Source organism: Somniosus microcephalus, unplaced genomic scaffold, assembly GCF_052327205.1.
Source record: "Somniosus microcephalus isolate GS21.2 unplaced genomic scaffold, FLI_Smic_1.0 scaffold548, whole genome shotgun sequence".
NCBI lineage: Eukaryota > Metazoa > Chordata > Chondrichthyes > Squaliformes > Somniosidae > Somniosus > Somniosus microcephalus.
Genome location: NW_028225735.1, coordinates 152,002 through 165,937, shown reverse-complemented (window position 1 = coordinate 165,937; position 13,936 = coordinate 152,002). Strand labels below are relative to the sequence as shown.

The window sequence follows — 13,936 nt, the reverse complement described above, 5'->3', positions numbered from 1 at the left end:
TTCTCTGTTCCATATGACATTTCGTTTGTGCCATATTCTTGCGGTCTCTGTTGTATCCCTGCAGCGCCCCGTGTTGCTGCTTCATATGATACCGCAATGCTGAAAGCCTTTTCCAGCGTAAGGTCCTTTTCAGATAAAAGCCGTTTCTGGGTTCCTTCACTTTGAAGCCTACACACAAACCTGTCCCTTAAGGTATCTGCCAGTCCAGCTCCAAACTGGCAGTGTTTCGATAGTTTGCGCAGTTCTGTTAAATAATCAGCATTGCTTTCATCCTTATGCTGGTTCCGTTTGTGAAACTTGAATCTTTCTGCTATCAGCAGCAGTGTGGGGTTTAAATGTTCCTTTAGTGTCGTTACTATGTCTTCAAAACTCTTTTCCATTGGCTTCGTTGGGGTTACTAGATTTCGTAATAAACCATACATCTTTGCACCCATTAAATTTAATAATACTGACGCTTTCTTGTCATCTGACACCTCATTTGCCTTGCAGTACACCTCTATTCATTTGACATATGTAGTCCAATCTTCGACTTCATTGTCAAATGCGGTGATACTGCCACTCTTCGGCATTTTGGGTGTGGTTTAAAATGGCGTCTCCCAATGGCTTAAAATGGCATCTCCCACGCTTTCCTTCCTCCCCCGCTCCCGGCGGTTCTCGTGGCAACGGCGGCACCCTGTAGGTTTCGCGCGCTTCTCCTGCGCTGCTGCCAATGCCGCTCTCGGCGGTCCTCGTGGCAATGGCGGCGCCTCGCGGGTTTCTGCGCGTCTCTCTCTCCCTCTCTCCGATGTTGCTCGGCCCCTGAACACCGGCTGCGCCCTGTGGGCTCTGCCCTCTCTCTCTGTCTCCCCCGTCGACGCTGCTCGGCCCTTTGCTGTGCCGCTCGGTCGGGCTCTAGCCCGCAGCTGTCCGGGAAGGGTCTGCGCACTACCTGTTGCCAGCCCGTTTCGCTGGACCACCTCGACTGGAAAGCCAAGCCTGGCTCTCGACAGCCTCCCCCGCAATTCTCGAGTCTCTGCTGGATGACTGGGCGGTTGCCCGTGCTCGACGCCCGAGTCTCTGGCCTTGACCTCCAATCCACTGATCTCCAGGAACGAATCCCCGGGAGGTGATGCAGAGTTGCAGGTAGGTTCAAACCTGCCTCGTCGCCAATGTTACGTCCGTGTATACTAAGACACAGACTGCGGAGAACAGTACAACAGGTGTTTACTCAACGTGGCTCACACTGCAACTGATCTGTACAGATTACTACTCAGGGCTATATACAGGTGTGGTCACTGCCGGTACTGCAGTATACATGAGCTGTAAAAGATAGTTCCCCACTTAAAGGTATATACATTACAGCAAACACTGCAGATTCTGGCACGGGGTTTATACTTGGCCACCTGCACTCAGCTCAACAGTCAGCCTGAAGTCAGCAGAGACACAGAGCTGTCCATCAATGGTCTACGAAGATCCATGGCCGAGACCCTCTCACACCTGGCTCAAGTCCTCAATACAAATGTGGTTGTCAGTCAAACATATTTCTTCAGAAATATCCTCCAGAATATCGATTACAGAGGAGGTCTGAATTGAATGGAAGGACTCATCCCATCAACCTGTGCCAAACAAGAGGAATAATCAATCCTTTTGTATTTTTACATCAAACATCATGCTTGATCTATGTAATCTACAGGTTCAGATAGAATCATAGCACATCTACTCCATTCCAACATTTACCTATTATTATATTAAAATTGTCGATTTTTGGATCCGCTTCAGTGTTAATTCCTAGAGATCTGATTGGTCCATTAGAATCACATGACCCACAACTCTGTCACTGTTACACGCACGGTGACATTCCCCCTTGAAGTAATAATTGCTGAGTGTAAGGTGATTGCGATGCTTTGAGAAAACACATAAAGCTGAGACTACCTATGATGAGCATTTCCCAACTTTTTCCAACCTTCTGCTGCTACTGTGCCTCCAAATTCAACCTCTTGCACTGGTTCTCCTGTCTCCTTGCCTACGTTGTAAGGCATCTCCTCTTCATGTGTGCTCAGAATCTGCTGCTCCTCCCCTCCGTTCTATTTCTTTGGCTCTGGTTGTATTTCCTACAATGTTAAGAGTGTGCAAAAGGCAAACAAACTTTCCCCAATATGAATGCATGTTTCCCATGAAGCTGAGATAAGGAGGTACATTGTTCCTTCAAGTGAAGTGACCTTGTAGACTAGTTGTAGCCCTTGTGGGAGGCAACGTGAGTTGGGAGAGTAGATTTGAGGAACAAGGTGCTTGAGTGTTTCGAGGTTGCCCTTTTCAGAAGTGAGTTCCTCTGACACCCAGATTCTGAGAAAGAGAAAGAGAGGGAAAGATGTGAGTGAAGGTTCTATGAGTGATAGACGATGTGTATTGTATGAGCGCCTTGTCTTGCCTTAGCTTATGAGGTCATTGAACCTCTTCCCGTACTGTGTGGAGTTAGCACTGACTGTCTCGACCATCTCGTCCCAGACAGCCTACACCACCCTCTATGGGGCTTCCTGCCCTCAGTGTCCAACAATCGTGCTCTTCCACTCCTGACTTCTACAAAAAGAACACCAAGGATGCATCCAAGGAACTAGGAAGCTCAAGGCTGCCACTGCTTCAGCCATTCGTCCAGGAAAGTTACGAGATGTAGCCATGAAAGGGTAAGAGAAATATGGAGCAATTTACCAGGGAAATTCCATTGAAGCAAACAATATAAGAGGGTTCAAAAGACAACTGGAGGTGACCGAAGGATATGGTGAGCAGGCAGAGTTGAGATCAACCTAACACGTTGGACCCTTTGGGCCAAGTGGTCTTTTTCAGTTGCTAAACAGGCCTATGTTTGTAATAGACACTGTGCAGTTCGCTGACAGCACACAATGTTACTGTGCTGGCACCACAATTTCCTGTACAAAAATGTTGGTTCTTAGTTTCATTTCCGAGGCATTGTTTTTATTCACATTCAGGAAATGACTGATAGCAATCGATGACTGGATAGTATAAATGAGCTGGTAAACAACACAACCAACACTCTTCTCGATTAACTCATCATTGGAAGTACAGTTGAAGCTGAAAAAAGAATTCAACGCATTTTCCGTCCGATCAGCATTATGAGGTAAAGAGCATTGGAATTCCTCCTGTATTTAAATTTATGTGTAGACTATTGAACAATGAGCTTGTTTTCACAAATAAAGTAGCATACATTACAAAGCAGGTGAAATGCATAGAGCTGAGATTATTTGTTCACAGTGAGACATTCAGTTAAGGGTATACTGCTGCACCAAGACTGGTGATAGTCCGATGACATGAGACAAAGTCAAATCTGTTCAGAGTATTATAATTCAAATAAAAATAAAAATAATTTTCAACTCGGGCTTTGTTGAAAGGACAAAGTTAAACTTGAATTTTATTCTGTCGTGGAAAGGTGTATTCTGAATGTGTCCTCAGGCCGTCTGCAGAGTTTGAAGAAAGAAAGTTTTACTTTGTGTTCCATGGGAAGAGTGATTATCAGCACTTTCATATATCCAAATTAAGCAATCTGAACTATAAAGCAAAGGGAGAGTACAGCATGAACTGGGATGGGGGATGAACCTAGCATGACATGCAGGAGGAGAGTGCCAGCTTAAAGTGGGTAGGAGAAGGAAAAGTGCTTACTTAAATTGAGAATGGGGGGGGGGGCGGGAGAGAAGAGTGCTTGCATGAACTGGGGGAAAAGGGCAGGTGTACCAGTTTGAACTGAGCAGCAAAGGGAGGAAAGTCACCATGAACTGGGGCAGGGTTAAGAATGACAGCTTGGATTGAGGGGGGAAGGGAGACGAGTGCCAACATGAACAAGAGGCAGGCGGAGTAGAGTGCAAGAATGAGCTGGGATGGCTGGGAGATGAAGTGTATCGACGTGAATTTAACAGGAAGAAAGCAAGAGAGAATTTGCATTGATAGAACACCTTATCACACCACTCAGAAATGTTCCAAAGTGCTTCACATTCAGTGAATTATTTTGAAGTGCAGTCACTGTTGTTTTATAGGGAAATGTGACAGTTCAGTTTGTGGGACAACAACATGCATTTATATAGCACCTTTAACATAGTAAAACATCCCAAGGCGCTTCACAGCAACGTAATCAGACATCAATTGACACTGAGGCAAGAAAGAGATATTAGAGGGGTGAGAAAAAGCTTAGTCAAAGAGGTAGGTTTTAAGGAGAGGCTTAAAGGAGGAGAGTGAGGTGGAAAGGTTTAGCGAGAGAATTCCAGAGTTTCGGGCCTGTCTGGGCTGATGGCACGGCCGCTATTGGCGGATGAGCTGGAGGATGGACAGGAGGTAGAGTTAGAGGAATGCAGAATTCTCGGAGGATCTGTTTTTGGTGGTGTTGCTTGAGGGAAGAATGTTGGAAAGTGCAACTCCCTGCTTTTCTTCAAATAGTGCGATAGAATCTTTAACGTCCACCTGAACCACTGGAACAGGCAGATGCTGCCTTGGTTTAACACCTCACCTGGAGGTTGGCACGGTGGAAGGTTTTCAGCAGGGTAAGAGTCAGTTCATGAAACATGATCTTTCAGAATGCTGAGGATACCTTTGTGATGGGCCTTCTTTTCGGCTCTAAGGATAGGATTACAGAGGGTTATGTAAGATATACAACACAGAAACAGGCCATTCGACCCAACCAGTCCATGCTGGCGTTTATGCTCCACTTGAGCCTCCTCCCGTCTTTCCTCATCTAACCCTATCAGCATAACCCTCTATTCCCTTCTCCCTGATATGCTTAACGAGCCTTCCCTTAAAAACATCTATAATATTTGCTTCAACCAATCCCTGTGGTAGCGAGTTCCACATTCTCACCACTCTCTGGGTAAAGAAATTTCTTCTGAATTCCCGATTTTATTTCTTGGTATCTATCTTATATTGATGGCCTCTAGTTTTGCTCTTCCCCACAAGTGGAAACACTCTCTCTGTGTCTACTCTATCAAAACCTTTCATAATTTTAAAGATTTCAAGGTTTTTCTATTGCATGTTGGAGTGGGGAATGACCTGGCTCACAGACAGCAGGGTCCCTGTGGAGGACCAGGTTGGCAATTCTGTTTAGTAAACAGTTACTTGGACTGTCAATATGAGAGGAAGAGCATTTTAGAATTAGCACTGGCCTTTTTATTGAGGGGCTCCCATTTCGGAATTGAATGCATGAATGAGAAGGAAATATAATGGGCGAACCAAGAGGCAGACTGACTACTTTAACCAATGCTCCTGTTCATATCATTGAGAGTGGGGGTGGTTGAGGTGTTGCTGTGCATTGGGTGAGAAGTCTAAATGGCCAGGAGCTAGTACGTCAACCAGCATGAAGGAGACAAGTGTAAGTACAGCTGATATTGGTAGTCATTCCCTTTCCTTTTGCTGGGCTGTTTGCAGAGGTCATTGTGTGACCAGAGTTTTCATGGTCAGTGCGTCCAGGAGTCAGCAGAAGGCCTCAGTTAAAGAAACCGGATGGAGGGGAGGGTGTGTCTCAGCTAGACTGAGATGGATTATGATGAACTTTGTTCTCTTGCAGCAACGTACAGAAGGATTTGTTGAAAGAGAAGCTCGATCAGCTTCAATGTCACTTCACATGGGGCCCACAGAAAGAAAACATTGATTTGGATGATATGAAGCAAAGATTGCAAGATTCAATACAGGCTGGTGTGAAATATCAGGCCTTGTCTTACAACCAACTTGCTTTTGTAAACTGTCTGCAAGGCAACTGTGAAGAGGCAACTCAAAACTTAAAGGAAGCTGAAAAGATTCTGAGGGAGAATCATGAACATGAATTTGAAAGAAGAAGCATCATCACCTATGGAAACTATGCCTGGGTATATTATCACATGGGACAACTGACAGAGGGCCAGTCCTACCTCGACAAGCTGGAGATGATCTGTAAACGATTTACTAATGGCTCTCGGTATACAGCACTGATACCTGAAGTATACGGGGAGAAAGGTTGGTCACTGTTGAGTTCTGCTGCTGAATACTATGAAGAGGCAAAGGAATGTTTTGAGAAAGCTCTGGAGGAAGATCCTGATAACACTGAATGGAATATGGGTTATGCGACTGCTCTGTTTCGTCTGGAAACGTTTTCTGGTACCCCAGAGAGCCATGAACCCAGTCAATCAATGAAGCAGTTCCGACGTGTGCTGGAGCTTGATCCAGATGACTCTGTAGCCATGGTGCTGTTGGCTCTAAAACTACAAGAGTTCAATCAAAAGGAGGAAGCTCTCAAATTAGTTGAACAAGCATTGCAGAAGTCCCCTGATCTTCCATATGTAACTCGTTATGCAGCAAAATTTTACAGAATGAATGGAGATGTGGAAAAAGCTTTGGAGCTGTTGAAGAAAGCATTAGAAATTAGCCCAAACTCTACCTTCTTACACCACCAAATAGGTCTGTGTTACAGAAGTGATCTATTTCAACTGATCAAAAATCCAAGCAGCAATGACCCTCGCAATCCTGCTTTTCAACAGAAAGCTGAGTTGATCAATCAATGTAAGTACTATTTTGAAAAGGCATTTGAGCCCCGCCCATTGACATCTATTACAGCACAACTGGATTTTGCAACAATCTGTTCATTAAATGAAGAATATCTAAAAGCAGAGGAGATCTACAGCAATCTACTGAAATTAGAAGGTATTCGTCCAGAAAATAAGCAGAAAATACATTTACTGGCTGGATTATTTGAACTGCACCAGAAAAGATCTGAATCAAAGGCCATCACCCATTTTCTGGAAGGACTGAAAGTCAAATATGACTCAGTACAACGGAAAAGGTGTCGCCAAAACCTGGAGAAGATAGCAGAAAGACGACTTCGCAGGTATCCAAGCGACAGCGAGGCCTTTGGTGTTCTTGGGTTCCTGCACCAGCTGGATGGGGAGAAGTTCAAAGCTATTGAGTGCTTTGAAAAGGCCTTGGAGTTTGATCGTGGCAATGAAGAATATCTAAGGGCTCTTTGTGAATTACGCCTTTCTGTCTAGGCAACGCTGACTTTCCCAGCTAAAAGTAAACTAAGCATTTGAAGGATGCATTAATACTCTGATCTATGAGCAGGTTTGGTCGGGTACTCGCTTCACTTATTATATTCTGCTGGCACTTTCTTTCGAATGAGCATTTTACTCGTGTGTATAATTTTCAAACGATAATCTTATTGTAATTATTCTAAATCCCTGGGCTTCATTCAAGAATATTGACACCACTGGAGCACTAACCAAATAAAATTTGTTTCCATATCCTTAGTCCATTTGCTATGTGTGGAATGAAACAAAATAAGGTGGGTTTGGGGGAATTAGAGTTAATTGAGGCAATGGGACAGAGCCACAATAGTTATTATAAATTATAAGAAATGTTTTTAAACAATAATACACATTACATGGGCCCCGATTTTAACTCCAGATGGGTTTTGAGTGGGTGAGTGGTGAGGGGAGTGGGAAATTCACCCGTTGCTGCAGATATCAGGCCCGAGGGTATTTCAATCCTGAACCTCATTATCGTGCCACCAATCGATTCCTGCACAAAGGAAAGTAAAACCCTTTGACATCCTGGTTCTGTTCAGAGTTGCTTCGGCCTGTTGGAAAAGCTGCAGCGGCTTCCACCGCTCAGGCCAGAGTTGACATCGCAGCCAGGGCCTGATGACATCATCAGACGTGTGTCAGTGAGGACCCCGCCCACTTTGCTGAGCCCAGTTTCTGCCAAGTGGGTAGGTTTAAAATCACCCAATGAAGTTCTTAGGTAATCTATAAAATGGAGTAGATAGACGGACACTGATCTCCAAATATATATGAACAATGTGTTTTATTGTGATCATCATGTGTTTCGGGTCTTTTAACAGCAATGAATGCAAAGCATTATAGCTGGAGGTGCCATAAGCTTCAGTGCACTCTGAGCATGTGACTTATACTCTTTTTATGGTAATGATGGTATAAAAAATATCCAATCCAGCCCATAGAGTGAGTAATAAAACCACTCTGCCGACCTGTCTTTCACTTGCTGCCTCTTCACAAAAAGTCCCCCATCAGGTGAAAGGCTTTCCATCTGCGACAGCTGAGAAAGGGCCAACGACCACTGCAGGTCCTTCAAATAGATCATCAGTTTGATTCTGTTGTTCTGAAGCTTTGCTGACAGACGATTGGACTCCCATCCAGAGCGTTCATTCAGATCTCAGCCTCTGTCACTGGGAGTCTCCCTGCCCTGTAACTTGTCAGCTGCACCAGCTCTTCATCAAACCTTCTGAGTCACTCGTTGGCCAACACAGAGCAACTTGGACAATACCTGGGAAAGTCCATTTTCTAGAGACTGTCACCATCTCGGTGAAGGGAAACGCAGTAGCGGGAGGAAGGCTAAAGGATATAAAAATAGGTTAAAAAGAATAAAACACAATGGCTGCAGACACTGATTTTCTAAACAGAGATTTCAATTGTAATTGTAATATCAGAGATTGAATATTAAAATAACCAATAAAATGAAACTGTGGCTAAGATTTAATTTGTGTTGTTGATCTGTGCGAATGCGGACAGTTAGTGCGGTGCAGAACATGATGGGAAAAACCTGCAAGATATTTTCTGGCAGTCGGTAATGTTTATGGCCACTTGCCACCATTTGGTGAACGGCAATTCCTACATTTCATCTTGGTCAACACAGAGCAGCGTGGGTAAAAGCTGAGAAGACCATTTCATGGAGACTGTCGTCATCTCAGCTAAAGGAAGGCTCAGTAGAGGGAGGAAAGCTAAGAGGATAAAAGATGTTCAAAATAATTAAAACTTTATCATTGCAGACACAGATTTTGCCAACAGAAGTCATACACGCCAATGAGACTTGCCTCCTGGAACCCAGACTGGAATGATCCTCTGCCAATGAGGATTGATTCCAATCCATCATTTATCTATTCAGCAATTTTTGAAAGAAAAAATAAAATTAATTGAAGCTTTTTTATTCCTCCTAGTAATAGATTCTCTGCTGCTGATGAGAAAAAGAAGTTTTAAAATGTAAAAAAGTAATCAATTCCCAAAGGGAAATAGAGAGTATTTTGCAATAAAATTGAACAAAGGTTCCTTCCTGTTTCAAAATATTAAAAGAAAATCCAATGCCCGAGCTCATAGATTCCAAAATACTCGAAAATGCATTAAATTAGTTGTTAAAAAGCATTTTGGAGTTCTCATCTTGGGAGCTGTGTCAGATTATTTGAAAGCTTTGGTCAGCTTTTGCTAGTTCTCTAAGTTTGGAAAATATGGGAAGTGCATGTGGTTGACTGTTGAAGGAAGACAGGATTGGACATTGGTGTGGTGTCCCACATAGTCAAATACCCTGGTACAGTCGATGCCCTCCACATCAATAATGGACACCTGGGTGAGGCACTGGAGGGCGACCAGTACCCATGGCACTACACCCACTAGGGAGTCAACACCTTTAATGAGAGGAGGGAAGGGCAACAAATAGTCTTTCTGGTTACTGTGTGATTCCAGGCCCCAGGATGTATTTTCTGGCACTGGTCAGGCATCGTATCCACCTCTAACCCAGAGGTGACTGCTGGGATGTCCTGGGAGAACTTACACATTCACACATTCGCACAAAAGTGCAGAGCAACAGTTGGAGTGAGAGCCACAATGTGATACGATTGTTGACTTCCTCAGTGCATTACCACTGGATCCTTCCTTCCTCCCTTCCTTCCTTCCCTTGGTGTGGAAGAAGTGCTTCCTGATTTCTCTCCTCATAAGCGTAGCTAATTATAAGATCTGCTGCCTTGTTCAGGACTCCCCGCACCAGAGGAAATAGTTTCTCTGTATTGACCCGATCGAATCTCATTGTCATTTTAAATACCTCAATTAGCGGTGAGGCCATTGAAGGATTGAAAACAAGGATGAGAATTTTAAAAGCGAGGCATCGCCAGACCTGGAGCCAATGAAAGTCAGCGAACACAGGGATGATGGGTGAACGGGACTTGGTGCGAGTTAGGATATGGGCACAGAGTTTTGGATGAGCTCAAGTTTACAGAGGGTGTAAGGTGGGAGGCCGGCCAGGACAGCATTGGCATAGTCGAGCCTAGAGGGAATTAAGATGTGGATGAGTGTTTCAGCAGCAGGTGAGCTGAGGCAGAGTTGGAGACGGGCGATGATACGATATTACAAACACCGAGCAATGCTGGTTCCTGTCCAGAGGGGATGCCCATTTTACATTTCTCTCATTGAATTCAATTGAAATAAAAATCGGGAGAGATGCTTAACGAGCCGTTGACTCACTACTACCCGGTTTACACAATCGCTCAAAGTCAAGATCACTCCCACCGGTTTCTGGCGGGAGTCGGAGCTGAACTATTGAAATAAGGTCTGTGAGTTAAAATGGCCCAGGCCTCACACTGAGGAGTCTGTGGGGATTTCCCTCTCACCTCACATCCCAGGACCCGAGTTAAAATCGGGGCAATCGAATCCTGTTATCATGTGGAAATGAATATTCTGTAAGTGCCCTGAGCCTCTTTTCAGACTTTGAAGGGTCTATTCTGTGACCCATGGTAAACTAGCAGGAACTTACTAATGTCAACTGGTCAGTTTTAGCATGTGGTGATGAACAGACTAAAGCAATCACTACTGCAATTCCCATGGCAACGGGAAATAAACCAAACTATAAAATCCTGCCTAAGGTCCCATGGAATTTGACTGCACTTACTGTCGATTCACAAATACAACCAACCTCCAGATGGAAAGATATCAAATGTTGTTAGTTTGACTTTCCAGGTCCAGTTTCTGAGTTGCCAACTCTGGTTGGAGGCATTGCTGGAGGATTGACTGGGACATTAACTGGGATAGTCAGAGTGTGAAAGGCTCAGAGGGTGTAGAATTCTTAAAGTGCATCCAGGAGAGCTTTTTGAGCCAGCATGTAGAAAGTCCTGCAAGAGAGGGGGCGGTACTGGACCTAATTCTAGGGAATGTGGCCGGCCAAGTGGAAAAAGTGCTAGTAGGTGAGCACTTTGGTGACAGTGACCATAATATGGTGAGATTTAAGGTGGTCATGGAAAAGGACAGGGATGGGCCGGAAATAAAGGTTCTAAATTGGGGGAAGGCCGATTTTAATAGGATAAGGCAGGATCTGGCCAAAATGGACTGGGATCAGCTACTTGTAGGAAAATCCGCATCGGAGTAATGGGAGGCTTTCAGAAGGGAGATTGAGATCATACAATGGCAACATGCTCCCGTAAAGGTCAAGGGTGGTTCCAAAAACCACAGGGAACCTTGGATGTCAGGGGATATACGAGAATGGATTAGGAAAAAAAGGAGGGCTTTTGGCAGATACAAAAGGCTAAAGACGGAGGAAGCCCTAGAGGAGTACAAAAAGTGCAGGGGGATACTTAAAAAAGAAATTAGGAGATCAAGGAGGGGCCATGAAATAACACTGGCGAGCAAAATAAAGGAAAATCCTAAGATGTTTTATAAGTATATTAAGGGTAAGAGGATAACTAGGGAAAAAATAGGGCCCATTAGGGACAAAAGTGGCAATCTGTGTGTGGAGCCGGAAGATGTAGGAGGGGTTCTAAATGAATTTTTTGCATCTGTTTTCACTATGGAGAAGGACGATGTAGACATAGAAATAGGGCGGGGGGACTGTGATATGCTCGAACATATTAACATCGAGAGGGAGGAGGTATTGGCGGTTTTAGCTGGCCTAAAAATGGATAAAGCCCCAGGCCCGGATGAAATGTATCCCAGGCTGCTGTGTGAGGCAAAGGAAGAGATTGCGGGGGCTCTAACACATATATTCAGGACCTCTCTGGCCAGAGGGGATGTGCCAGAAGACTGGAGAACCGATAATGTAGTTCCATTATTCAATAAGGGAAGTAGGGAAAAACCGGGGAACTACAGGCCAGTGAGCCTAACATCAGTGGCAGGAAAATTATTGGAAAAAATTCTGAGGGACAAAATTTGTCTCCACTTGGAGAGGCAAGGATTAATCAGGGATAGTCAACATGGCTTTGTCAAGGGAAGATCATGTCTGACTAATTTGATTGAATTTTTTGAGGGGGTGACTAGGTGTGTGGATGAGGGTAACGCAGTGGATGTGGTATACATGGATTTCAGTAAGGCCTTTGATAAAGTCCCGCACAAGAGACTGGTCAAGAAGGTAAGAGCCCATGGAATCCAGGGTGCCTTGGCACATTGGATACAAAACTGGCTTAGTGGCAGAAGGCAGAGGGTAATGGTCGAAGGTTGTTTTTGTGACTGGAAGCCTGTGGCCAGTGGGGTACCACAGGGATCGGTGCTGGGTCCCTTGCTGTTTGTGGTCTACATTAATGACTTGGATATGAATGTAAAAGGTATGATCAGTAAGTTCGCGGATGATACAAAAATTGGTAGGGTGGTAAATAGCGAGGAGGGTAGCCTCAGTCTGCAGGACCATATAGATGGGTTGGTCAGATGGGCAGAACAGTGGCAAATGGAATTTAACCCGGAAAAGTGCGAGGTGATGCACTTTGTGGGGACTAACAAGGCAAGGGAATACACAATGAATGGTAAGGCCCTAGGCAAGACGGAGGGTCAGAGGGATCTGGGTGTGCAAGTACACAGATCCCTGAAGGCGGCGGAACAGGTGGATAAGGTGGTAAAAAAGGCATATGGGATACTTGCCTTCATTAGCCGAGGCATTGAATATAAGAGCAAGGAGGTTATGATGGAGCTGTATAAAACACTGGTTAGGCCACAGCTGGAATACTGTGTGCAGTTCTGGTTGCCACACTACAGGAAGGATGTGATCGCGTTGGAGAGGGTGCAGAGGAGGTTCACCAGGATGTTACCAGGGCTGGAGCGCTTCAGCTACGAAGAGAGACTGGGCAGATTGGGTTTGTTTTCCTTGGAGCAGAGGAGGCTGAGGGGGGACATGATTGAGGTGTACAAAATTATGAGGGGCATAGATAGGATGGATGCTGAGGAGCTTTTTCCCTTAGTAGAGGGGTCAATAACTAGGGGGCATAGATTCAAGGTAAAGGGCGGTAGGTTTAGAGGGGATTTGAGAAAGAACTTTTTCACCCAGAGGGTGGTTGGAGTCTGGAACTCACTGCCTGAAAGGGTTGTGGAGGCAGGAACCCTCACAACATTTAAGAAGCATTTGGATGAGCACTTGAAATGCCATAGCATACGAGGCTACGGACCAAATGCTGGAATATGGGATTAGATTAGACAGGGCTTGATGGCCGGCGTGGACACGATGGGCCGAAGGGCCTCTATCCGTGCTGTATAACTCTATGGGCTAGATTTTCAGTATAGACAGTTTTGGGGCGCTAACCTTAGCGCCCGCCCGAAGTTAGCGCCCGCCCCAAAGTAGCGCCCCGTTGCCGGAAATTCAGTGGCTTCGCCCTAAGAGATTGGTGGAGCGCTAAAAGAGGCGTTCCACTCCTATCTTTAGGCGCTAAGCCGGCGGTCCAGAGGGATAGCGCCCAGGCTGGGCGCAGCGCGGGTGCGGTCATTTTTGGACTGACAGCAGACCCCGTGGCGCCGACCAGCTCTTAAAGGGGGAAGGGACGAATTGGTCTGCTGCCACGCCCTGCACACTGCAGCCTTGCAAAGAGGCCTCAACACTGCTGCTCAGCCCCAGGGAGTCATGGCAACGCCAGAGAAGGCCCGTCAGCGTGCCCTGCGCTTCTCAGAGGGTGATACATAGATACATAGATACATAGAAGATAGGAGCAGGAGTAGGCCATTCGGCCCTTCGTGCCTGCTCCGCCATTTAATGAGATCATGGCTGATCCTTTAATTCAGTATCCCGTCCCCGCCTTCTCTCCGTAACCCTTAACCCCTTTTGCCCGTAGAAATATATCTAATTCCCTCTTAAATATATTTAATGAGCTGGCGTACACTGCCCTCTGTGGCAATGAGTTCCACAGGTTCACCACTCTCTGAGTGAAGAAATTCCCCCTCATCTCTGTCCTAAATGGTTTAGCCCT

The 13,936-nt window shown here is 45.4% G+C and overlaps 1 protein-coding gene across 1 annotated transcript; it reads left to right on the top strand.

The window, feature by feature from the left end:
- Nucleotides 1–3,002: 3,002 nt before the first annotated feature.
- Nucleotides 3,003–8,491, top strand: LOC147081508 (interferon-induced protein with tetratricopeptide repeats 5-like). The gene is made up of 2 exons (XM_085980789.1): nucleotides 3,003–3,112; nucleotides 5,540–8,491. Exons 1-2 carry the CDS (start codon nucleotides 3,108–3,110, stop codon nucleotides 6,990–6,992), a joined length of 1,458 nt encoding a protein of 485 aa, XP_085836915.1. The 5' UTR covers nucleotides 3,003–3,107; the 3' UTR covers nucleotides 6,993–8,491.
- The last annotated feature ends 5,445 nt before the right edge of the window (nucleotides 8,492–13,936 follow it).